This window comes from Tetrao urogallus (assembly GCF_951394365.1).
Source record: "Tetrao urogallus genome assembly, chromosome: 1".
Lineage (NCBI taxonomy): Eukaryota > Metazoa > Chordata > Aves > Galliformes > Phasianidae > Tetrao > Tetrao urogallus.
This window is the reverse complement of record NC_136813.1, coordinates 74,420,709-74,446,882: the sequence shown is the minus strand read 5'-3', so window position 1 is coordinate 74,446,882 and position 26,174 is coordinate 74,420,709. Positions and strand designations below refer to the sequence as shown.

The 26,174-nt window shown below is 45.4% G+C and overlaps 1 protein-coding gene across 1 annotated transcript in view; it reads right to left on the bottom strand.

Moving 5' to 3' along the window:
• The window catches only part of NHS (NHS actin remodeling regulator), a gene marked incomplete at both ends in the record, with an annotated part of 247,158 nt that extends 235,128 nt beyond the window's left edge, over positions 1-12,030 (bottom strand). Inside the window, one exon of the mRNA XM_079542207.1 lies at positions 11,643-12,030. Coding sequence (XP_079398333.1) covers positions 11,643-12,030 — 388 coding nt within the window. The remainder of the gene's footprint in view (positions 1-11,642) is intronic.
• Positions 12,031-26,174: the final 14,144 nt, after the last annotated feature.

Below are 26,174 nucleotides of genomic sequence, written 5' to 3'. Positions count from 1 at the left end.
AGAATTTTGAGGAAGGAGATACTGTCCAAATCTCTTCTATTCCAACTACTGTTAAGAACGGTCTGCATGAAGGTGGGCACACTCATCTTTTTTATGGCAGCAGAATCCTTTAGTCTCGCAGTCCAAACTGTTGTTTATCAAGTCAGACCTACAGCCAATCAGGAAGTCCAATCCAGAAAGAGAAGAAAAAAAAATCACCCTGAACTGCAATATTGTACCTCTCATTTCCTTTAACAAATTTCCATTCTGCTGGGTTGTTCAGCACAGCACTTAGGAACAAGCAGATAAATGAAAAATACTTCTAATCTACATTAATAATTTCTGTTAAGTTCCACTTGGACAATCTCATAAATGAATAGCCACATTATAGCTATGGAAGATAGTTGTAACCCATTCATTCACTTGCAGACCCAACGCTCTTCAAACAGAGGTTATTTCTACTCTATATTGCAGGCAGATGATTTTATCGTTGGTCCTGATAGAGAATTACCCAGTGAATTTTGCATGTATTGACAGAGGTCCTTAAAATGCCTATAGTGTAAGCTGGGTACGTAGCCTGGGTCCAGCAGGGACACCCAGAGCAGGGTGCCAGAATCACATCCAGAAGGCTGTCAGAGATCTCCAAGGAGGAGACTGCACAACCTCTGTGGGCAGCCTGTGCCAGCACTCCACTACCTACGCTATGAAGAACAGCTTCCTGATGAAGTTACAAATCTTGAGTGAGAGCCTGCTATGCCTAGCCCACCCCACTCTCCTCTCAGCCAGGCCTCTCAGCTTTGGCCTCTCTCCTCTCCACAGCTGACCCCCAGTCAGGGCTGCAATCCTGGCTTGCCTCCCAGGTACTGCAGCAGGCTTCCTCCGAATGGATCAGGCCTAGAGCACCACAGCACCACAGCACAGAACATCTCCAGCACAACAAGCGCCTGGTGCAATGCAACTGCACACCAGTTCATAGAGTACAGCTATCTTATCACCGCCCTACCGATCTGCTGTATGGGGATGGTGGCGCTGCTGGCAGACAGCAGGTGTGTTAGGGCTGTATTCAGGGCTACAAAGATGGTAATGGGACTAAAGGGTCTAAAAGTGAAGATGAATAAGGAGCAGTTGAGGTCCCTTAGTTTATTCAGCTCAGAGAAGAGGCTCCCCACGTCAGTGGGCATGGACGCGAGCTGCCGGAGTTCAGGGAGCATTTGGACAACACTCTCAGACATTGGGTTTGATTTCAGGTGATGCTGTGCAGAGCCAGGGGTTGGACCCTGTGATCCTTGTGGACCTTTCCAACTTGGGATATTCTATGATTCTATGATATGTCATATGATCTGTACTGGTGCTTAGGCAGTCCCACGCATGCGGCCCACAGCCCTGCCCTCAGCATGTCAGCTGGCCCAACAGTGAGCAAGAGTGAAACTGGAGACATCTGCATCCCAATCACTGTTGCTCTGGCCACTTGTGCTTAAAGAGGGATGGCTCACAGGCTCCAAGTGCTGATTCACAACAGCTGGGCAGCCACGTCCTAACAGTGACAGAGAGCTAACAGCATATCTTCAGTGGGTTCTATGGTGGGTGCCTATGAGTTCTTCATTAAGAGGATGCTATCCAGAACACAGCTTATCCATCCTCTGTCTCGGCACTGAAGTGGATTCAAGGCTGTGGTAGTCATAACAGAGGCCAAAAAATATTGCTGAAATCAGGAACTATGGTACATACTTCAGGCTACTAGGAGAGCAATTACAAGATGATTGCCATAGAATATACTTCAGCTAGAGTGCAATTTCAAAGTAAAGGAACTTAGAATAGTGATTTTAATGAGCCAGCCATAATGAATGCATTTATAACGTCTATTAAAAGCAGGTTATGTTTGGGGGAAGGGAGGTTAATTAAAACTTAGCAGGTTATCAGTAGTTTATTAACTGAACAAGACAGTACCACATTAAAGATAATCAATGGAGAATAAACCACAGCTATAAAAATTAATACTGTTCATTCTTACGATGAGAGGAGGTTGCCTTCAGTGATAAGACAGAGGTAAAGGCATAGGTGCATCCCTCACAAAAAAAGGAACAAGGTATAGGATGTCCTAAAAGGAAAGTCATTCAAGGCATAAGTTAAAAAAAAAAAAACTAAAATTGCAAAGACATCATCAGTAATTCTAGAGGGGAACAAGAAACACGAACATGCAGTTCTGCAGGCAGCGGAACTAATGAAGCCTGGTTTTCTCCAGCTTTTATGTCATGTAAAGGACTGACTTTCACATTGAAGAAAATGTGAGCTCCAACTGGAGCGCTTTTTTTTATTGGTTTGGAGCATTTATATGGGATTCTTTCCCCAATGGAGTTTCTAGTGTCTAATAAAGAACAAGCCCTTTCTTCAAATGCAGCAGTAATAGCCTGTTCTTTCCCTTACCTGTCAGCATCTTTTATGATTCCTACCCTGTGGCAATGCAGTTGAGATTGTAGTTGAATAACAGATATAAAGTTTCTAAAGTGGTTGGTGTGAGATATATAGGTATGCCTACCCACTCCCCTGCTATACATGCAGAGTGTGCTATTGTTTCAATAGGAAACCAGGTTAAAAATGGTATTGTCAGAATAATCCATCCCATAGGGAAAGTTTAGCTTTGGTGTGCTAACTGTGTGCAAGACTTCAGGCAATCTGCCGTGCTGACCAAGACTTCAGATTGCTGCAGCAATACTTGACCTAGGGGAAAGAGTGAACCCAGGAGAGAAAACAAGCTATCTTAAGCATGCTGGGACAGGAGCCCATAAAATGATGTTAAAACTGTTGGGCTAAAGGAAAGCCAGGAGAATGTGGAGGACGAGAAAAAAAAATAAAAGAAGATGCCTGCATTCAAAACTTGAGCCATGCTGAGCTAAGTAGCTTCCAGGGTAAGATATGGTCACATGAAAGCCAATGGTCAATCCTTGATACACTTATCTGTTTTTGAGGAATCACTGTACCTCTCTTGACTATCCTCCCTCACACAACACTTCACCAAAGGTCTCTTCAGCAAAGAAAGGGCCATGCCAAGAACCTCCTGCAAGTCAGCAAACAAATCTTAGGAGGGTAAGGGGAGATGGAGCTGGGGAGTATCCTTTCTTGGGACCCACTCTGATTTGCGTAATAAGTATTTAATCATCTCTAATTAATCTCTCATTTCACTTAAATCACACCTTATCATAGCAATCCAAAGCCTGTGCAAAGTGAGGTATTTTTCAGCGTACCCCACATAATTCATGCCTCAAAATGTCCTGATTCAACAGCCACAGAAAATTACACGTGGCTCTGAAGGATCACTGCCTTTTCCCTTCAACATGCCCTCCCTCCAGACCCACTTAAGGGCCTTTTCAAACACCAGCAAGCTAGCAAAAAAAAAAAAAAAGTCAGAGAAGGCAGAGGAAAAGCTGTAGAGGCCAGAGCAAGCTATACATATTTATAGCACAAATACACCACTCTATGCTCATTCTCCTTAATCACATGTACACTCAAGCAAGAAAGCTCCTCCAAACTTTCTCAGGGACTCAGCCTGAGTGGCTGTAGTTCAAAGTCCAGCTGTAAAGAAAGTGAAAACCATAGCGGCTTTGTAAGAATTACAGTGATCCTATTAAAAAAAAAAAAAGAAAAAAAAGCTATTCTCTGCTGGGACTTCACATGGCAGAGCCACACAGCTCCCGTTGAATCTAGCAGCATTTCAAGCATAGAAGTCCTGATGTAATTAAGCCACAGGCTTAATTAGGTTCCATCACTACTGCTTTCTTCCTGCCTTCAGCCAAGAAGGTATATGAAAAGACTGTCCAAAACAGATACTGCAATTTAAAGTCTCAAGTTCAGAACACAGTGGGTATATATCTACTATAAAATCTACCCTAAAAACATGCCTGTTGTTAAACTGAGCAGCACATTAGAAGTGGTTAAATATAATGAAAATGTAAATGGAAAGTATTCTGGGGAGATACTTCAGCTAAAAACAGCACACACTGTATGCTATCTTTTATTTTAATCATGCTCTAAGCCCTGCCTTTTTGAACTTTTTATAAATTCTGCTATCTCCCTTTGCAGTTAGTTACATATTGGTATATAAATTCAAAGACGAGAAGCAATTAGGAATGAAGCTAAGACTCCCTCTCTTGATGCTAATACATCAAAGGAAGTGAAAAAACTCCCCCCACACGCACACTCAGTAACACAGAAGGCTTCTGCTCTTCACATCCTAATAGCTCAAGCAGTTCCAGTGGAGAGTCTGATGTCAGACTCTGATTACGTGGAGATGCCAAGCGATTGGAAAGAACAGCTTTTGAAAATCCCAGTTCTCTGACTCAGAAGACCACACAGCTGCGCAGCAATACTTTCAAAATGCAAGTGTGCATTATTCTCATGAGCTGGTCATATTTTTTTCTACTTTGGACATCGTAACACTGCTTTTATGAGTTCCCTGTGGACCTCTGATTTGGGTACAATACATCTAGGTATGTGTGAAGGAAATGTGTCAGATTAGGGGCTTTTCAAACAGCCAGGTCTGCTTCACTATCCATTTTGGAGAGAGGAAGAGCCAGTCTGCCTTTCAGCAGCCATTCTTAACAGGGTAAGAAGAGGTTATGGCTGGACTGTGCCATGTTTTCTCCCTACCTTTTCACATCTGTGCCAGACCTGCCATAATCTGATCCTTGACATTTAAGCCAGAGAACAAGCAAACCCATTGAAGAAATGTCAACAAAACCTGCTTGTGCAGAACCAGAAGAGAAGTTGGGTTGGTACTGTTATGCCTGGTTATTTGTATTTCCTCACCACAAATCCTCCCCTCATTCCAAGGACATTTGAGAATTATGTGGTAGCTTTTTGGAAACACTCCAGGCCCCTCATCTTTCATAAAGGGAAACTACTATCTTTTATGTACGTGGATAAACAGTTGAATGACCTTCTCATGTCCTCAGGAAGCTATAAGGATCCACTTATTTCTTAATCTCCAGATCTCTCAGGTATCAGCAGGGGAACTGACCAGAAGTAGGAATGACACCATTGGTTTCACCAAACACTTATCTCACATCTCCATACATACACATTGAATTATAAAAGATCTTCAACAGAAGCAGAGTTTTAAGAGAGTTGCATGATATTCAGTCATCAGATCCACAGTAAGTGTAAGTCTCTTGCCTGATTTCATTTTCTCTGCAGTCTTACTCCTGGGTAAAGGAGATCTAATTGGTCTTAAAGTAGTTGTGTTATTTCTACCTGAATTTCTAATACACTCACTGGAGCTCCTTGTTTGGCTATTGAGCGTGAGCCAGACAAAAAGTCCCACTAATGGCTATGATACTGCACAGCTATATAGCTGCAGTGAGATGGGAGTCCAGCTTCGGGAGTATTCGGACATCAGATCTTTGTCTAGAAGTCTCTCTAACTAAGCAATCATTTCAAACCTGTTGCATCAATTTAAGTATTGTTTATGGGATGAAAAATAACTACAGAACAGGTAGTACTACACCAGTGGAAGACCAAGTAATGAAAATTCAGCAAAAATTCCTAAAGATTTACATCTGTTTAATGGTTTCAGAGGAAAACCACATCTGCTTGCTATTCAGCTGTTACAAGGTTATGCAGGTTAAGTTAGTTAGTGAAGTCTCCCTGAGCACTGAGTTCTCAGAGCATTGTGCTGATCTAAATAGGACAAAAGATTTTATCCTTTGCTTTATCTGCAGAAAGGCCAGAGTCTGCTCTACACAAGTCAACTTGACTGAAGGCGCCAACCAGCACTTTGAAAACACCCTGCCAAAGCAACCCGACAAACTTCTTCCCCTTACATTCTATCACAACTATGCTATCACAAACTAAATGGGTGAAAAAAAAAATCTCTTGACCTCAGGCTCCTTAGGGTTGTGCTCTCATGTAAAAGGCCTTCTATCACTTCTCTGTAAACAAAGATAAGGAATCTCCCTAGATGGTGGCACTCTTTCTAATGTAATGGGCAAGGTGCAAATGGGATTCTTAAATGAGTGGGTTTTTCTTCCTATGTTGCTTTGTTGTTCCAACAGTAGCAAAAGGTAAACAGAAAAACTAATGGCTTGGCCTCCTGCTCCTGCAGGCTGGGCTAACTTGACATCAGCCCTCTGCATTGAGAAGAAGCCAAGCACTGAGGAAATTTTCCAATTTTCACACACCCACAACTTGTTTTATTTGCATTAATGGGAAAAGTACAGTTAAGTACACCAGGGAATTTTATAAAACAAACGAATAAGTAACAACAAGCACAAATAAGTAACAAAACCAAAAAAGCCACACCTGACAAAAAAAAAAAGCCTTCCTCCACTTCCAACAGGACAGATGAAGAGGCTGTGTTATTCAACTCAGACACAACGCTGAAGATGATTGATCACTGCATCTAACATACAACTCTTTTTTTTTTTTTTGAAGATTTTGTTATGCACCCTATGAGGATTTACCAATTAATATGATTTCAATATACAAAGAGAGCTGTGAATACATTCTTGTGCCTTATGTTTCCAAACTACATTAGTGTCTACTTTTAAGTGTAACCACCCTTACACCCAGAAATACTTATGCACTATAATGCATAAATATGCATATAACTCTATAATGTAGAGTTAAGGGATGGTAGAAATACGTTCTCATTTGTTGCCAGCAGTATTAGAGACCTCTCAGTGCAAATGTATCTAATCTGTGGGGTCTACAGTTGTGCCTCCACACAATAGGAAATCTATGCAATGGAAATTGCACTAAAGATTCCCCAGGATTGTGTGAAGCTGGGATAAAGCACAGCATTTACCTACACAACTTGCATGTGATTGCTTTTTCTCTCATCAGGGCACCTTCTCTTCAAGTCTTACATACCTTCCAGAAGATCTCTGCAAGCACAATCACGTGCAATTACTTTAGGATGGCCTCACTATGTAACCGGGTTCTGAAACAGAAGCACGGGGGGGCAGGGTTCTGGGTTCAGCAGCAACTGAGGTTTCAGTGCTGTAAGCCAAGGAGGAGAGGAGCTGCTGAGCTTTGCATCCAGTGTATGTTTTGTGAAAATGGTAGAACTGCAGCAGAAGATACATGAAAACCTTACAATTGATTAAATATTTCCCTGCAGTGTTCAAAACCCAAACAGCAGTGCATTATAACCATGTATAAATAAAAAAATGAAAAACCAAACCACCACCACCAAGAAAACAACCATCTAGAAAGCCCAATGAAACAGACCAAAAGCAAAAGTGAAACTATTGCTTCCAGGATGTTTCCAGTAACCAGTTTCAATGAAACAGAATAAATTAATGCACAATCTAAAATAATAAAGGAGCAGTTCACAGTTGTCTGTTTTATCTCAATACCGTCACATCCATAAGGAGGAAAAAGGTTCTGATGACGAGAGTAATATATGGGATGTCCATGTTCCTAAGCAGCTGTATCAATAAATGCAAGCATGTGGGAAAATTGGGAACAGAAAAGTGATGCCATGAAGTCCTTTATGAGACAACTGCTGGAAAGGCCACTGCTTTTAGAAATATTTGCTTCTGGTAACACATTGATGCTTACAGAAAGAAAGCCAGGAATGCATGGAATTCTCAAGGATGCCAAGGGTGCAAACAGGATCTTGTTAACTAGGGCTTTAAGAACCTGCTCTCCGGTCACACTGATTATTCAAAAAATGAGAGGGCTAACACCATCAGTTTCTGTAAAGTAAGATATTCCACTTAGACCACCAGATCTGTAGTCCCCTGGACTGAGAAATCATCGTTCTAAATACAAAAAGAGGCACTCAGCCCCATGTCTACACCGAAATCCAGCACTTCTCCTGCATTCTTGTGCCACCGAGATTATGAAACTGATATCACACTGCTCATTTCTCTTGCTGTTAATAAGAAAACTCTAAGCAACAGCAAGATTGACAACAATCATGTCACTCCCACATGGTTCTGCTTTAGAAGCAGAGCCCTGAGCTGAACACCATGAAAAGTAACAAAGTATTTAGACTGGCAGAAGGGCAAAGCAGTTTGCTCATGAGCTGAGCAGGAAAACATTTCTCACTCTAGTTTCTCTTCCAATCAGAGGGTGGGAAATGACTTCTATTTGCAGGGTGCTAGCTGTCCAGAGGCTTGTAAGAAAGACGAAAGGACCAGCAGCATCTGGGAAGGCAGGAGAGAGAGACCTGGTGTTTCTGAAGATGACCTGCCCGTGACTGCCCACAATCCATCCCTTATTGTGCCTAACAAGATCTTCCAAATGCACTTTCTGAACAGTGGCTAAAACAAGAGAGCAATACATAGGTAAATACCTTGAACATCAGCTCAGCAGAGCAGTTCAGGCAGCTCTCTTAAAGCAAAGAATATCCAGGCTTGCAAATCTCTACTACTTCAATAACAACAAAGCTGAGAATGGAAAAGCCTCATGAAAATGACAGCCATACTGATAAGCATTAGTAGAAGCATGCTGTAATCAATTCATTTCAATTTGCTGTTAATAGTCCCTGAACTCAATTGAATGTAACAATAAATAACTTCCAGTGTAAAATATGCTACTGTTTGCAAGAGAGCACCTTCCTGATCTCTTCCCTTGGTATTATGTCTGCAACTACCAAAGACTGGCGCAGGCTAAGGTGTAACCACTGCCTCCAGGAGCTCCCCTGATGGGGCTGCCCAGCATTCCTCTTCCTCACCCAGGCCACCTCTTCATCACAAGGGAGAACCCAGCTTGCTCACAAGGCATGGAGAAAAAGGCCTTCAAATGTCATAGCTCCATATCTAGGGCATGTCTGGTAGCATTATTCTCAAACCACCATGCTGCAGTTGGTGTTACATCAAGAATGTCTCACTGTGCCGAAGTAGCCTGGTCGTTTTAAGCCAGTATTTAAAAAATGCATGGCTAGGCTACACAGCTGTTCTGCTCACATGCTAGCACACAGCACCTCAGCATATACATCAAGCAGCCCAGCATCCCTGGCTACTGGTGCACAGCAAGTTCAGCATGACCATACCACGTACAGCAGGTGCATACCTACCGCCAACTTATTCCATGTTGCAAAGCCCAAATCTCCAGCTGGTTTTGAGTTAGTGTTAGATGTAGCATGCAGACCACATGACCAGACTGCAAGCCTAGTTGTCCTGGGCACCCATGCTTGCTGTTGCTTTGATGAGAATAAAGGAGATTGCAGTGAGGTGGGAGTCGGCCTCTTCTCCCAGGTAATAGTAATTAGACTAGAGGGAAGGGCCTTATAAGCCTCATCAGGGCAGATTAAGGTTGGATATTAGGAAAAAATATATACTATGAAAGAGTGATGAGGCAGTGGCACAGGCTGCCCAGGGAGGTGGTGGAGTCACTGTCCTTGGAGGTGTTCAAGGAACGTGTGGATGTGGCACTGAGGGACGTGGTCAGTGGGCACGGTGTGATGGGTTGGTGATTGGACTAGATGGTCTTAGAGGGCTTTTCCAACCTTAATGATTTTATAACTGGGTGCCATGACTTGAGTGAAACACTGCCAAGAATTGGTTATGTAGGCACAGCATGTCTAAAACAAACATGAGCACAGTCCTGCTGAAAGTAAAAATGGAGGAGGTGTCAGCCCAGAAAGGAGAATGCACGCTACCATTATACACTACAGCAAGGATGGCAGCTTCCCATAGGGCTTTTGTATCTGGTCCTTGGGAATGCTGAGCAGTCCGTGGGCCAGCAGGAGGTGCTGCGGGTGGGTATGGATTTGGAGGATGACAGGCAGATGAGTAGAACACTGCAGCTCAGCTCCAGGTCCAGCTGAGATGTTCAGATGTAGCATTATGCAAACAGCCCAGCACCAGACTGAGAATAAAAGCATCCAGAAGCACGCAAAGAAGCAGACTAACCATGCCCATTGGATGGGGACAGAGCCGTTCCTGTCAAAAGCACGTGCAGCCCAGGGCTGCTCGGAGAGGATAAGGCTGGGTGCTGTGCCTGCAAGTAGCTGTGGGCTGCGGGCAGGATGCACACCTCTGGAGGGCAAACAGCGCTCGGGACAGAGCTGCGCGGAGCTCTTGGTCACCAGACCCGGGGACATCTGCAGCCCTGCCGGCAGCACTGCACCACGCATGCTGTGTGCAGGGTGAGAGAAGGATCAGCAGGCAGCCGAGGGGGGGGGGTCATGGCCATAAGACTCTTCCCTCCTAAGGAGAGGAGGGCTCAAAGTAAAAAAGAATGATGAAGCGGCAGATCCTGCATATATCATCACAGGGGAAAAGCCAAACTCTCTAATTAAGCACATGTCATAACTGCGCTGTAATATCAAGGTTTTGCACCGTGATTTGAAAACAAGCTGCACTTGCACAGTTCACAAAGAAAAAAAGCCGTGCGGATTAAAAAGGCTCGGCTCAGCTCTCACACAAATGTACGGGCACAGTTACTCAGCTCAAATGAGAAAGCGACCCGAGGAATTCCATTTCCCAGTCCGTTCCCTCAGCACACCGCCAGCCCTCCCTCTCCCCACAGTTCCCAATCACAGTCCGGCACTCTGCTCTGACTGCACCCCTGTCCTGAAACCACAGGCAGCCTCCGTCAGGCTGAGCTGGAGTTGATATATGGAACCCCTCCCTCCCCAGTAAAGTCACCGTGCCAGCTGCCAAGGATCCAGTTTAGATACCTCTGAACGCTTAAGGCTCGACGGTGTTAATAGGCACAGCTCCGCTGATCCTAGAGGAGTTACTTCTATTGCACACCACTCCCAAAAGGGAGTGCAGTGCACGTTTTTTTTAAATGGCACACTCATTGAAAACGATGAGAGGAAGGCGTACTCTCCCTTACTCCAGCGTAAATTCATCTCCCTGTTCTCACCAGATCCACGGGATTGTGAGGGGACCAGCAGTAGGCAAAACCCGAACCAAATTCCCCACCGAAACCATTGCTGTTTCTAAGGCAGATACGATGAGTGCAGGACCAGCAGCGATCCCTGCTACTCCTCACCTCCAGTCCGCAGCCCTACCTATGAGAAAACACTCGGGAGCACTTGGGAAGCGTATGCGTCAGTGAGAGCACAGAATCATTCCGCTGCTGTAAACACGAGCCATGTTCAGCAGAACGCAGCGGATAGGACTGCGCAGCCTGTCACCGCTTTTATGGCTCGGGTGGAGAGGCAGCAGGATTTAAGCACTTATTGCTCAGAACAGAAGTCGCGTATTGCCCTCATCCTTTCCTTCCCCTCCTTTTCCCGCCTCCCCGGCTCGTCGGGCTGCTCTTTAAACAGAACGAAGTCATAAACCAAACTTCCTTATTTTATATGGCTCTGAAAACTGGATAAAGACGCGGCGCTTTGATTATTTCTACTTCAGAGCTTCACGTCTCTATCGGAAAGTCAGAGACACGTCTACGGGAAAGGCAAACGTGCCCGGGAAGGGGACCGGCAGCAAAGAGAGAAAACCCCGGGGACGGAGCCCCGTGCTCCTTCAGACTCCTCCCGGGCACCCGCAGAGCGGCTCCGGCCCCCTCCCCGGCTGCAGAAGATGCGCCCGGAGAGCCGGGCAGCCGCTCCTTATGTAAGGCGCAAACCACTGACATCATCCCTCCCGCCGGCGGCGCGGCGGCGCTCGGCGGCACCCACCGGCCCGACCCGCGCCCCCCGGCCCCTTCCCACGGGCTCCGCTCCCCGCCGGCGCCCGCCCGCCCCGAGCCGCGGTACTCACGCACTGCCTCCTGCTTGGGGTCGAGGCCGCGCACGGCCCCCTGGAGGCCGGCGATGCGGCCGTGCAGCGCCCGGACGCGGCGGTGGGTGCCCTGGATGTCAGCCTCGACCTCTTGGAAGAGGGTACAGGCGTGCCGAGCCACGTCGGAGAGCTGCCGGAGGATCCGCGACAGGGCCACGTTGCTGACGGCGCACAGGTCCAGCACCATCAGCACCGCCGCCTCCCTCTCGCCACCGGCCGCTTGCGCGCCCTCGCCCGCCGCCCCCGGCTCCTCCGGCGGCGGGTCCCGCGGCGGCGGCTCCGCGCCCCGGCTTTCCTCCAGCACGGAGGCGGCGGGCTGCCGCCGGCACAGCCGCTGCGGCTCCACCGTCCGCTTGGCGAACGGCATGGCCGAGCCCTCGGCGCGCGGCTCGCTCGCGGGGATCGCTGCTCCCTTGCCCCGCCGCCCTCACGCGCGGCCGCCCATCGCCGGGCTCCGGCTACGCGCCGAGCTCCTGCGCTGCCGCCGGCCGCCGAGCATCCGCCGCTGCCGCCGCGGGGAGCCGGGGAGCATCCGCGCCGCCTCCCTCTCTCCTTCTCTCCCTCCTTCCCTCGCCCGCCCGCACGCCGCGCCGTCCCGCTCCGGCGGCGGGTGTGAAGGGGCGGCCCGAAAACCCGGCGAGAGGAATCCCGCGGCCGCGAGGAGGAGCGAGGCGGCGGGGCGGGGGCGGGGGCGGGCCGGGGCCGCCGCCAGGAGGCGCCGGAGGGCCCGCAGCGCCCCGGGAACCGGAGCCGGGGGCAGCCGTGGGAGCCGGCCGCAGCGCCGCGGCCCTGAGGCTCGGGAAGTGCCCTGGGGCGTCTCGCAGGTCTGGAATTCTGGGGTTTGGGGTGGGTCTGCGGGGAGATGGGACTCGGGGATCCTCGGGAGTCCCGTACAGGACGGGGTGTTCCGTGGTCCCACGCGTGGAGCCGCCCTCTGGGAAGCTGTCTTGGGTATTACAGAATCGTAGAATGGCTTAGGTTGGAAGGAACCTGAAAGATCATCGAGATCCAACTCCTGCCGTGGGCAGGGCTGCCACCCACCAGCTCAGGCTGCCCAGGCCCCATCCAACCTGGCCATGAGCGCCTCCAGGAATGGGGAAGGTGGGCTGGAGTCAGATGGGAGTGCTGCTTCTGGCACAGTGTCCGAGCTTACTTCTTTGCGGTCCTCGGAGCGAGTTGGCATGAAGTCTGGACTTCTAAATTATTGGTGGTAAGCATGCAGCTGCAGACAGCACAGAAAAAGCTACTGTGGAAGGACAGCCCTTCCCCAGGCTGACATTCTACAGTTGGGAAAAATTGGATTATGCTTGCCTGCTTGTCCACTTGTCACGCTGGCACATGCATGCCATGATGATAGAATCATAGAATCATAGAACGTCCTGGGTTGAAAAGGACCACAATGTTCATCTAGTTTCAACCCCCCTGCTATGTGCAGGGTCGCCAACCACCAGACCAGGCTGCCCAGAGCCACATCCAGCCTGGCCTTGGATGCCTCAGGGATGAGGCATCCACAGCCTCCTTGGGCAACCTGTTCCAATGTGTCACCAGCCTCTGAGTGATGATGTGGGCTGTCCTTACACCTGTGGTCACTGCCAGTTCACAGGTGCACACACTGGGCTCTGCGAGTGCAGGGAGCTGCTCCAGGGGCATGCAGCCAGCTACAGCTCCTTCTGCAGAGCTGACCCACTGGGCTGGACCCAGTGCTAGCTTTTGGCACAGATGCTTCGTGTGCCCTAAGTCCATCACAGATCTGATCAGAGCTGTTAAAGTCACTGTATCCCTTACGCCAGAGTTTCTTCTGCAGTAGGGTGGTTTTTATCCTCAGTAACGGAGCATGAGCTGTACTGCTCTTCCCACCCAAGAGAGTCGAAGTGTGTTATTCATTATCCACTGAAATGTGTTTTAATATTTCACGTGAGTTTCATTAATGGGGCAGGGAATGAAAAGGCTAAGTTTTAATGCTATGGAAGGAACAGCAGCCACCCAAACTGGAGTGGGCTCAGAAAACACAAACTTGGGAGTGAAACATGCAGGAAGCAACATAATAACCCTCATCAAGGATAAAACCTGGCATTTAGGGAAGCAACTGTCAGGCACTCATCCTGCATCTCTCTTAGACATCGTTATGAGCCACTGATTTGGGCCGGTGCACACAGCCAAACACAGCCAATGTCAGTGGTCCACTTGTATGAAAGACAGGTCCTGCCAATGCTGTGACTCTCCATCGTACTGAGTACATTTTCATTTTGGAGGTCCCGTAGCATTTCCATCCTGCCCTCTATGACTTGTTGCCATTATTTTTTTAGTTTTTCATTACTTACCTCCCCTCTGAAGAGCCTCTCCAACAGGCCTGTCCCCCTGTCCTGACTGCAGGGCACCAGAGTGCCATGGGCTGAAGTTAAAATTCAGTTAACAGTATGTGCTTGCAGCCCAGAAGGCCAACTGCATCCTGGTCTGCATCAGAAAAGGGGTGGCCAGCAGGGATAGGGAGGGGATTGTCCCCCTCTACTCTGCCCTTGTGAGGTCCCACCTGCAGCACTACTTCCAGGCCTGAGGCTCCAGCACAAGAATGATGTGGAGCTGCTGGAGAGAGTCCAGAGCAGGGCCACAAAGATGCTCAGAGGGCTGGAGCACCTCTCAGATGAAGTCAGGGATTGTTCAGCCTGAAAAAGAGAAAGCTCTTTGGAGACCTCATTGTAGCCTTCTGGTACTAAAAGAGATCTTATAAATGGAAGGGTAACTGACCTTTTACACTGTCTGATAGGGACAGGACAGGGAGGATGGCTTTACACTAAAAGAGGAGAGATTTAGTTCAGATGTTGGGAGGAAATATTTTTACTCAGGGGGCAGTGAGGAGCTGGCACAGCTGCCCAGAGAAGCTGTGGTGCCCTATCCCTGATGGCACTCAAAGCCAGGTTGGATGGGGCCCTGGGCAGCCTGAGCTGGTGGGGGGCAGCCCTGCCCATGGCAGGGGTTGGGGCTGGGTGGGCTTTGAGATCCCTTTCAACCCAAACTATTCTATAATTCTGTGACTGTACTCCAAGGTGCTCCTTTGTGAACATATCAGCCCAGGCCAACCTTCTGCATCAGTAGATTTCAAGACACACTTGCAGACCCCAGTGACAGACACGTCAGTAAGAGTATCAGTCATGAACAGAGATGAACTTGTGAAAATGTTTCATTTTGGTTATTTATTGCAGGAAAAGCCTTCTGTTGTGCTGTCCTGCACCCATTGGTCATACAGCGCAGCAGCTGCTGTGCAGCTTCTCGGCCTTTACCCCCATGCTACAGCTGTGCTCCTCCCCCAGTTTGCATTTACTGCTGACATCCCTGCTGAGACGTGATTTGACAGTGACACCAGCAGGGCAGCTCCATGCTAATGAAGGTGGCGGCAGGACCACTGATAGATCACAAGGAATCTGTGGTTCTCTGGTGCAGCGAGTGCAGGAGACAGGCAGGTGAGGTTGAGCAATCTTGTCCAGCTTGGCTCTGGCCTGCTGCAGTACGCCTTACTCCACAGCGCCGAAAAGAGAGGAGAGGCTGATGAGTGCTTCAGGCTATTGTCATTTCCTCCTGTTTGCCCGACTGTCAGGAAGATGCCTTCAGGCATCATATTAATGAAATTGTGGCCTTTTGACCATAATGTAGTATCTGTCATCACTGATGCTAGCCCCACTAATATATCATGTATTTATTCCCAGCAAAGATGTCACAGGCAGCACATTACCAAACCTGTATCCGCTCAGGCTAGCAAAAAGCATCCTCATTCAGAAACTGTCCTCAAGGCTCAGCTGCCATTCTGCGCTTAGACCAGAGTGACATGCATTGATGACACCAAGGCCGCATTAACAATAGAAGCCCATTAGGCAGGAAGGCAGCACAGCCAGGCACTCCAGTGTGAGTCGGGACCTGCTCATTTAGGTTTCACAGCCCTGCCTGTTTGTTTCAGCATGAACATGTTAAGATCATGTCCAAAACAGAATTGTAGCTGAGAAATAATTTTACCAAAGAGGCTTGCTGGGTCTGAATGGCTTAGTCAGGCAAAATGCTGGCAGCCCAGCTTTACACAGCATGTCTTATGTTTGCCAAAACACTCTTCTGCTCTGGACACCAAGGGGATTTCCTCCTTCAATATTATCTGGTCTTTGATGGCAACAGAGCTGATGTACTGAGGCACACGTCTTTTCCATTCTAGCTCCCACTTCCATATGACTTTATTAGCACAATAGCTATCCAAAGTGTTTTCAAAGAAGGCAAGAGACCATTAATCTCTTCTAGGAGCTGCTAGGTGTGGGCAGGGGTGGATATTGCCTGTCCATTCTCTCCCTCACAATCTCACAGTACTCACAGATACACTCTTGCTCTCTGTTTACCATCACAGTACTGCTGTGCAGATGGAATTTTCGCTTGTCCTCCAGACCTGGGCACACTTTTTCCTAGAATTATAGAATCACAGGGTTGGAAAGGAACTACAAGATCATCTAGTCCAATCATCCTATCACCATCACTACCCACTAAGCTACTAAATTGTATCTTGTAGCACCTCCTCCACACACCTCTTAAACACCGCCAGGGACGTGAGTCCACCACCTCCCTGGGCAGCTTGTTCCTCACACTTCCTTGAGAAAAATAGTTCTGTGACCCTCGGCAAAGCTATCTCCCAACCCTCCTCCCACTTCCCTGTGAGCAGCTGTATGGGAATCAAAGCTGTGGTGTTTCTCAGTGTCAATTTCTCTTTCCTCTCCCTCTGGATTTCTCCTGCCACATGTGTGCTGTCACTAGCTCCCATCCCAACCCAGCCTGCTACTGCCCTTTCTGCTATTTGTTAGTGTTTGCGTTATCATAATCCTCTTCACCCTTAAACTATGACCCCACTGCTTTAGTCATTGCTTTAAGTAGGAAAAATGCAGGGCCCGCAGCAGTATATGTACCTGTAGCAAAATGGATAATTGGGCTCCACATGCTGCTGCAAATCATGTAGCGCAGGCAAAACAATTAAAAACTGAAAGTTAACTCCCTTTCTCTTAATTATAGTTGTTACAAAGTTTACTTGTAACCAGAGTAGGGATGACATTTCAAATTGAGGAGTGATTATTAAATTGACACCTTCTTTAAAATGTGCCTTAAGTCAAGGCTGACATGATAATTGAGTTTTATTACTAAGAAATGTCTATTTTAATAAGGAAACTTCCTTATCTCTCTAGTGAGTTCATGTTAAGTGCATATCAACTTAATGTTTTCCATCACTACTACCTGACATTGCAAGTTAGGAAAAACTCACTGGAGCACCCCCTGAACAGCAAATGCTGTAATTTCCTTCAATGCCAGTATTAGTTGTGCATTCTTTCTCATCCCAGAAAGACATATTGACTTCCAGCAGAAGGATATGACAAAGAGGGAAAAAAGAAATGTGTTTTAATACTGTTATCATTTGGGCCTTTAAAAATATGAGGGCTGCTCCAAAAGAAATGCCTCCTGTGTTATGATGTTGACTCATGACATCAGAGGCAGATGTTGGTGGCATGGCAGTAGAGGCTGAAGCTTCCCACCAGTATCCCATTACATGCTGCCACGTGAGAGCAGAGGGGCAGTCTGACAAAATGGCATCTGACACAGAAGTGTGTATGAAGCAAAGGAGTATCACTGAATTCAGCCGTGCAGAAAAAATGACAGCCATTGATATTCATCAGTGCCTGCTGAATGTTTATGGAGACCAACCAGAGGATGTGAGCACAGTGAGGGGTGGCTGGTGCATTTCAGCAGTGGTGACAGCAACAGTGGGTCATGTCTGCTGGTGCAGATTGTTATGAGATTCTCTTGTTCGTTAGTGATGAAAATGCACAGCTCATGGTGGTGACTGTGTTGAAAAACAGAGTTTTTTGTAGCTGAGAATTTGCTCTACCAAATAGTATTATTGTGCTCTTTGTTTCTGTTGTTGTTCCTGTGGAAATAAACACAAGTCACCTTTGGAACAACCTACATAATAATGGTTAAGAAAGTGCAGTCATCTCAAGACCAAATCAAAATGAAGTTCTACTTTATGAAATCATGATTAAAAAGAAAAAAAAAAAAAAAAAAGTGGTAAACATAAATAATCTGTTACAAAAAAAAAAAAAAAACAGTAATTCACTGAAGGGAAGAGTAAGGGAGAAAGAAGATGTTTTCCTTTCAGTGAGAAATTCATCCACCTTTTTGTTGCTCTGACTCCTTAATTACACTTGATTTGTTAGCAGTGGGGGTTTAACCAGCACACAGTGGATATTTTCACTGTTCTCTTTATTTTCTCCTGCTGGCACCTGGCAGTTTGTACACATCAGTTTGTACTGCAGTAGTCTTGATTCAGGACTTGGCTGACCTCATCTGACACTTTGCCTGTATCGGGACAGTGGGAGTAAAACTGGTGAAGAGAAAGGAAGATTTATTGGGAACAGAAAGCGAAAACCCCAGCATCCACAGAAGATCATTTGTTCAATATTAACAACATGCGTTTTTCACACTTCCCAAAATAATTTGGCACGTGCCAGTTGCATGCTGAATGTGCTCTAGCATTCTATCATGCGGTCTAAATGTGGAAGTAATTTGAAGTTTCTATACTCTGGTGCTTATCCCTGTCTTCCTTGTTTCAGATTCTTCTCTGGAGAATATGTGCAAAATAAAAAGAAGATTAATCAATCAAATCGAAATCCACCAGCTCACAGTTCATGTCACAAAAACAAGAGCAGTAAAAGGACAGATTTTATGCTCACAGTGAGGAGGTGAGAAGAGGAGGAGACCAGGTCGTGTTGGTGTCTCTGTGCTTCCTACTGCTTCTCCCCAAGTGGGGAACTCCAGTTCTGCTGGGATGGCTGCTCAGCTCACTTTCATGTTTCTGTGTTGTAGCACAACCTCACATCACCCAGCCCCAGATGCTGCTTGTGCTGAGTACTGTACTCAGTAAGCTAGCTTTGTATTTTTGAGCTAGGTAGGCCCACATCACAAATTTGCTCACAAAGCCCTGTGCCAGTCATCATCCAGTGTTTTTAGGCAAGCATTTGTTTGGATCCCAGCAGAGGAAAGCTGGGCACGAATCAGGCCAATTTAGACTTTAGAGAGCAGTGTGGAAGAGCCTGTCTGGGTATTACAAGCCCTGGTCTGCATCCTGCAGACCATATTCCAGCTCTGTGTGACAGTTTAATTTATCAGAAAGTCCATGCTCCAGCAGTATAAAAAAACAAAAAAGGGAGCAAATCAGATTTGAAGACCATTGGGGTAGGTCACTGCAAAAACTCATGCTGCCCTACACATATTCTTTCCATCGGCATGGGTTTCCATTACGAATAACGCTTGTGTGCCAGAAGTAAATCTTTGGTTTTCAAAGAAATCAAAATAACAAAAGATAAGCAATTGCACAGTAGGTGGGCTAATTCCTTTTTCCACCTCTTTGTCCACAATGGAGACAAAAAGAGAAACTTTATGCAGAGTGGCTTGGCACCAACCCTCCACCAGCTGGGTGGGAAGGCACCCCAAGCGCTGGTGTTTTAACTCCTGTAGCAAAGCACTACATGAATCATAGAAACACTAAGGTTGGAAAAAGCTTCTAAGATATTCCAGTCCAACTGTCACCTACCACCAATATTGCCCACTAAAAGATATCCCTCAATGCCACATCCACACGTTCCTTGAACACATCCAGGGACAGTGATTCTATCACCTCCCCGGGTTCCAATGCTTCACCACTCTTTTGGAGAAGGAATTTTTCCTAATATCAATTCTGATCCAAGCTTGTGCTCTTTGGCAGATCTGGCACGTGGCAATGTTCAGCACTGCCCTGGCTTTTCCACAGAAGCTCCTTCTGATGATGTAAATCATTTTTAATCTGAGATAACTCATGGGCTCATTGTGGCCAGTCAAATCAGCTCCCTGTTTCATTTACCAAGCTAGTAATACTTTAAGTGCTCTGAAAATGCACCATACTAGGAAAAGTCTGATGGAGTAGGTGATTATCATTTCAAAGGCAAACAAAGTTTACAGAAGCAGAATTAATCATCTGCTCTTAAACAAGAAAAAAATATGGTAGCAGAACTGAAAAGATCATTTTTGGGCTTGAGAGAGATACGGAAACACGTTAAATAATATAATGTCATTAGAGTCTACATTTATTTTAGGGATAAACAGAGCTATTATACAGGTACTCACCTTTATGTCTGCTCCTTCTGTGCTTTGCTAATGGGCTCTGTTCATTGTCTATAGAAAAAAAAATCAGCCTTATCCTGTTTACAGCTGAGCTGCAATATACTTAAAATTATTACTTTGGATTTTGAACATTAACTCTGTCTGCTGGCAAGAGGAAAACCCTCTCATATTATATAATTATGGCTTCAAGCAACACTAACGAAGAAGTTGCACAGGCCGGGGCCTGCTCGCCCATGTCTGGAGGTATCAACAGCGTGTCTGTGGTTGTGGTCATGCAGACACAGAGAGGTAGAGCTGGGCCGCCAAGCAAAACAGCCTGCAGAGCCTAGCTAGGTGCTTCAGGAGCTCTGCTCCTCATCTGCAGCCACACCAGGCTGTGGAGAGGCCTCCATGCCATGGGGAGGTGAGATGTATTCACTGATGCAACCACAGCATGTGCCAGCACACACACTTGGTGGGCAAGCAGGACAAGGAGCTGCTGCTGGTCAGTGGTGGGTGAGACTCAGTAATAAATGCACTGGAATCAAACAAACTACCCATACCAGTGTAAATGAGGAGGTACAGGGGAGATCTTACCATTCTCTACAACTGCCTGAAAGGAGACTATAGCAAGGAGGGGGGGGGGGAGGTTTCTTCACGCAGGTAACAGCAATAAAATAAGAGGGAATGGTCTCAAGCTGTGCCAGGGGAGGTTCAGATTGGATATTAGAAAAACTTTCTTCTCCAAAAGAGCAGCAAGGCAGTGGCACAGGCTGCCCAGGGAGGTGGTGCAGTCACCGTCCCTGGAGGTGTTCAGAAACCGTGTGGATGTGGCACTGAGGGACGTGGTCAGTGGGCACGGCGTGATGGGTTGGTGGTTGGACTGGATCATCTTAGTGGTCTCTTCCAATCTCAATGATTCTGTGATTCCATCATTCCATGAAATAAGGGGATATCAGTGGACAGTCATGAAAGACAGTCCAGTCTATGTCTGCACTCACAGAAAGGGGTGAAGCATGGTATAAGATCAAGGAGCTTGCTCTCTGTAAAACCCATCACAATATCTGACCCTAAAAGGCTCTTCCGAGCTCCATGCTATCCTTCATTACCTACTACAGATTCCAAGGCTAACTGGTTTGAAGTTAAATTTGCTAATTTCATTGACATTGTTGAAACAACAGCATGGGCATACATGTACTCAGTCCATTAAAAAACAGGCTAGTGCAGGAAATAGGATCTTGAGAAACTCCACTGATAACTGGCCTACATGGTAAGAAAAGAGACCTGAACTCAGATACGAGTTAATTGGGATTTTCTTCCACATCTCATTAACCTCTGAAATGATGAATCCAGCAAAGCTGTGATTTATTTACCGCAGATGCACTCAGAGGATACTGCATAACTTAGTGTTCTGGCATTGTGAAAGTTATTTGCAGTAATGAATTTTTAAAATTCTTCGGAGAAAAGAGAATGTGCATCTCCTTCCCCCACCAAATTAAAAAAAAAAAAAAGAAAAAAGAAATTGCAGAGTAACATTCAAAGGCTCATTAAAGCAGGCAGGGAAAATAGATTACAGAGACTTCAAAGACTCATGATACTGGTTAAGAATCAGCTCTCTTTTTCAAAGAAAATATTATTAGCTAATCCTTGAAATTTGGGTTTTGGCAGATGACACGTTATTTCCTGCAGGTGCAGAAACAAGAGGCTATTAAAAGAGTTTTGGTAATGCACAGAAAGCCTCCCAACTAGACTTGGGATTCCATCTGTTCAAACCAGCCTGAGTGAGCTCTCCGATTCCTCATACATGCATTGAAATGTAGTCGTGTTCAAGGAGACTCTACCCCTCATGAAGCTGAGTATCTCCTTTACTGAGAAAATCCGTCCATTAATTAATCACTTTTTGTTTTAAAGGAAAAAACCACCTTTATTGCTGCAACATTCGTGACTTGTAGAAGAGAAGCCAAGGGTGATTAGTTCATGAAGCCTGCCACTATTTATAGACAGCCATAAGACACAACAAGGACAGAGTGAAGGATAACCTTTTAATAAATACTTCGCACTTGTCCTGAAGAAAGTAATTTGAAGTGTTTTTAAGATCTCAAATATGCTATATAGGCACTTGCAATTGCTTGTAAGAGGTGGCTTACCTTATTACTCACAAATCCACTCTCTGAAATGCATTTTTTCCCTATACGCAGTATCAGATAGACAGTGATGAGGCCTCATATCAGAAAACCCAACATACTTGTGAACATTATGAAAGCCAACTACATATACAGAGGTGAAAAGAGAAAGAAAGTACTGGGGCCAGGGTAGCTGGTCTGTTTTGCTTCAGCATGTAACATAGCTAGATATCTTCAATTAAATATTTTTAATTCAAAATCATTAGTAAACAAGTATTATCAAAATTATACAACTGTATGTCAAACAAAAAATAAAATAAAATAAAATAAAATAAAATAAAATAAAATAAAATAAAATACAGGCACAAAAAGCACCTAAGTCTACGTTGAGGCATTACGTAAGTGCTTTGATTTTCAAAAGCTTCTCTCATTGGTCCTTATTGCTCTAGTTTTATTGACATTCACAGAGATGTTGCAAAAGACCTGCCGAAAAGTTTAATATAATCCTGTTCAGACAACAAGAGAGCTCAGGAGATTTAAATTCCTGCCAGAAGAGAGGTTTAAAACAACTTGGGTGTTATGGAATATTTATTGCTAAAAGAAAAATAACCCAGAAGTTAGTAAGTGAAATAAATATTTCTGGAAATAAAAAGGCTAGGTCTTGAGAGCAGGGCAGCTGAGTGGAACTGTGTAAATTAATGCAGTCCTTATTCCTTTTGCATGAATTTATTTCCCTGCAACTGACTCTAAGATGTTGTTGGGAGGATTGCAGAATCACCCCCTTGACACAGACTCTCTTTTGCAGCAAGATACCCTCACAATATTGTCACCCCCTTCTGTATTAGAGAGCAATATTAGGGTTTCCAGCGAACTTCCTGGAGATTCTTGCTCTTCTCATCTGAATGGCAGATAAAAACTGACCCCTGGAAAATTTTGAGGGAACATAAGTTTTAGGGGGGAAAACATCAGGGAAAAAAAAAATAGAATTATACCGGAAGCCATAGCGAATTATAAAAGCCACAGTGCTTATAAAGGGCATTACTGTCTTTAATCAATCTAGCAAGATAGGAAGAGCGAGGAAGATAACCAGTGCCCAGGAGGTGGTTCTGAATCATAATGTATGATTTCTGCTGCATGGAAACTATTTCTGAAGTCACTATAGCATCTGTTCATTATCCATTATGTTCCACAAGAAAACACCTTCCTTTTCATTAACTAGAGTGGCAGTTTTATTGGATGCTCCACCTGTAAGAATGATGTCAACCTGACCAGTGCATTTAAAGTACTGGTTAGAAGTCTTATGTGGATTTCTCCATGGCTGCTATTGCACCTGTTATGGATATTAGTTTTAACATGATGTGTGCGTATTGCTATAAATTAGGAATATTTACTATTTTGTGCCTATCTGAATAGCAGGCAAAGCTGTACAGGCATCTGAGTATCCAAAAAAGAACCACAAGCACTCCCTCTAGTTCATTATGACACAGTCTGTGCTAACCACACTGGGATTTCCATTCCATGCCAAGGCAGTGATGTTGCACTGAGGCTGTTGTCTGGAGGATGTGTCAAGATAATAATGTTCAAACGAGTGATGTGGGACCTAGGATATTCAGATGTGCACATATGCTGCTTTTGGAACTGTCTTTAATCTCTTAATTAAAAAATAAAATAAAATAAAGCCTTGATAGTCAATCAATCAAGATGAATGAGAAGCATAAGGAAATAACAGTATTTTTACCCTTGTTCCTACAGCCTTACCTACATTTGTTACTATCTCAACGTTTGTCACAATACTAAAAATCTTACCACAGGCAAAATGTCTCAACAATATTGTTTTCATTTCAAAACTAGACACAGAATTCAGTTCCTGCAAGTCTGCCTTGACAAGCATACAACACTGAACATTGTAAAGTGAAATCAAACTGAAGTGGCAATTCAGAAAAATCCATGTGCAGAGCATATTAAAAATTCACTGCAACAGCAATGATCAAGCATGAGGTCTTAGGTTACATGAAATGAGTTACTAAAGCACAAATTGTTCTTGAGAGCTACTTATCTTGCTCTCCATAATTAATTTAGTACCTTAGATGAGGAGAACAAAGTTAAGGCTTGCTCTCCAGCGGGGGTCACTGTTGAAGAATAGCCTCTGATTTCTCTTCTATGGACGTTCGAATACATCCTAAAAATGCCAGGAATAATCCATACGGCTCCTGTGAATGCACCGGAGTTAAATTAGAGCAGTTCACATCAGCTGTCAAAGTGAATCTTGTGAAAAGGCAAAGTGTGTGGGCTATAGGAAGTAAATTTTCAGGTCATTAACACTCAATATACACAACAAAGAAGTGAAACAAAAAGAAGCGGTAGGTGTGTGAAAGAGCTTTTTTATTTGACCTCAGACCAAGCACGGGCGGGAGGCTCTTGGTCACTGACTGAATGAGTTACCAGTTAGCAGCCCCTTTTCCCGTTAGGATGCCATTTAGATTCCTACAGCCTCTCGCCGAGAGTCCTGCAAGTCTTGGTGATGACATGTCATGGTTGTGAAGCCTTTTCAGACAATTTTTCCTTCATTTGCAGTAGAAATGTAAAAGCGGAGGAACTCCAGTGTTTAGCCTGGCGAGGTCTCCACACATCCCAGAGGCTCCCACAGCAGGATCCGCCCAAGTGCGTGGCAAGGGAAGGAAGGAAGGTTTTGGGAAACAGACTGTGCATTTGGATGCATGCACTTGCCCTTGTTCTCCAGCCTTCCTGGGGTTAACATCTTCCTGCCAAAAGCAAGAGCCTGCTGCAGCTGTGAAATGAATGCCTGCTCTTGGGTTGGTGTGAACAGAAGAGCACGTGGGGCACAAGGAGCACACACCCGTGTCCCAGCACAGTGTATCCAACGATTGTCTGAGGTCCCTATGTTCTCCTTCTTATTAAACCTTTGATATTAGAAGCCTGAAGGGAAAATGATGTATCCCTGGTGGCGTAATGGACAAGCCGTTTAACTGTGATGAACAATAAACAAAACCAGTACTCTTCATTTTTTACAGAGCAAGGCTCCTTTTGTACCAGCTGACCATCTGGCCCATTCATTCTATTTGGTAACATTAATGTAGGCCTGTATCTTCATAAGTATCACTTAAACCTGGAGTTTCACCCTTGAAAAGATGTTTACTGCTATTCACTCCTGGTATTATATTTCTTACTGAACCTGCACTAATGCATCCATTCTGGACTGAAAACTCCCATAAAACTGAAAATATCCCCTTTTATAAGAGCGTGGCTGTTACATGATACATTGTTGGTCGACAGCATAATCTTTATACCTGATTGTATTCAGATTAAAAAGCTGCTGTTCCTCTTTGCTTCCAGAAGACAGCAGCAGCAGCAGCCCTCAGGCCACAGGGGGTGGATAGAGTTGCAGACAGACCTTGTATATAGTCACCTATTCCTAAAAGCATGGTTTTAACTGAACAAAATAAGCATACACACTGGGTCAGATGTTATGCTCTTGTAAAATGGAGTGACACTGGTCAAGCTCTGTCATTTTTAATGACTAACATCCCAGCTCAGAAACGTTCAGGCTATAAAACGGAGTCGGTAGCTCCCTCTTCACTCAGCACTGAGAGCAAAGAATTGAGGAGGTATTCAAGGAGTGGTTATTGATGTCAAGATACTAAACCCTGTTTGTAGGGATTTCAAAATACAGCAATTAAATGCTCAAAGAGCAGCCCCTACCACTGTTAATCATCCTGAGTGGTGCTTCACTGGGAATAGGTTAAAAAGGCCTATTGGTTTCAGGTAATAGATACTTGATGCCTCAGATAGCCACACTGAGTTGGGATGGAATTGGAGACATTCAAAATGCAGATCTGGCATTTCCTATCTACTATAAATGTTGTGTGTATTTTTTAGCCATTTGTATTTATCAAACTCAGCAACTTCACAGTCCAGAGGAGGAGTCTGGAGTTCATTTGTTCCTGTGCTGGGATTATGCTCTGCCACCTTCACCATGCTGGTTTGGACACGTTCACTCATGGGGCATGCCTTATTCTGGTACCTGAACAGGACTCAACTATTAGCCACAAGCATAAGAGAAAGCAGAGTTTCTGGAAAACACTGAGCGATCTTTAAGAAATGTCCTTGTTCTGAGAAGTTAACACTATGAAGAATCAGATTTAAAGCTGTTGTTCTTAGAAATGGAGTCTCTGTTGAAGAGGAAGACTGCTGGCAAAGATCATTCAAAACCTAAGCA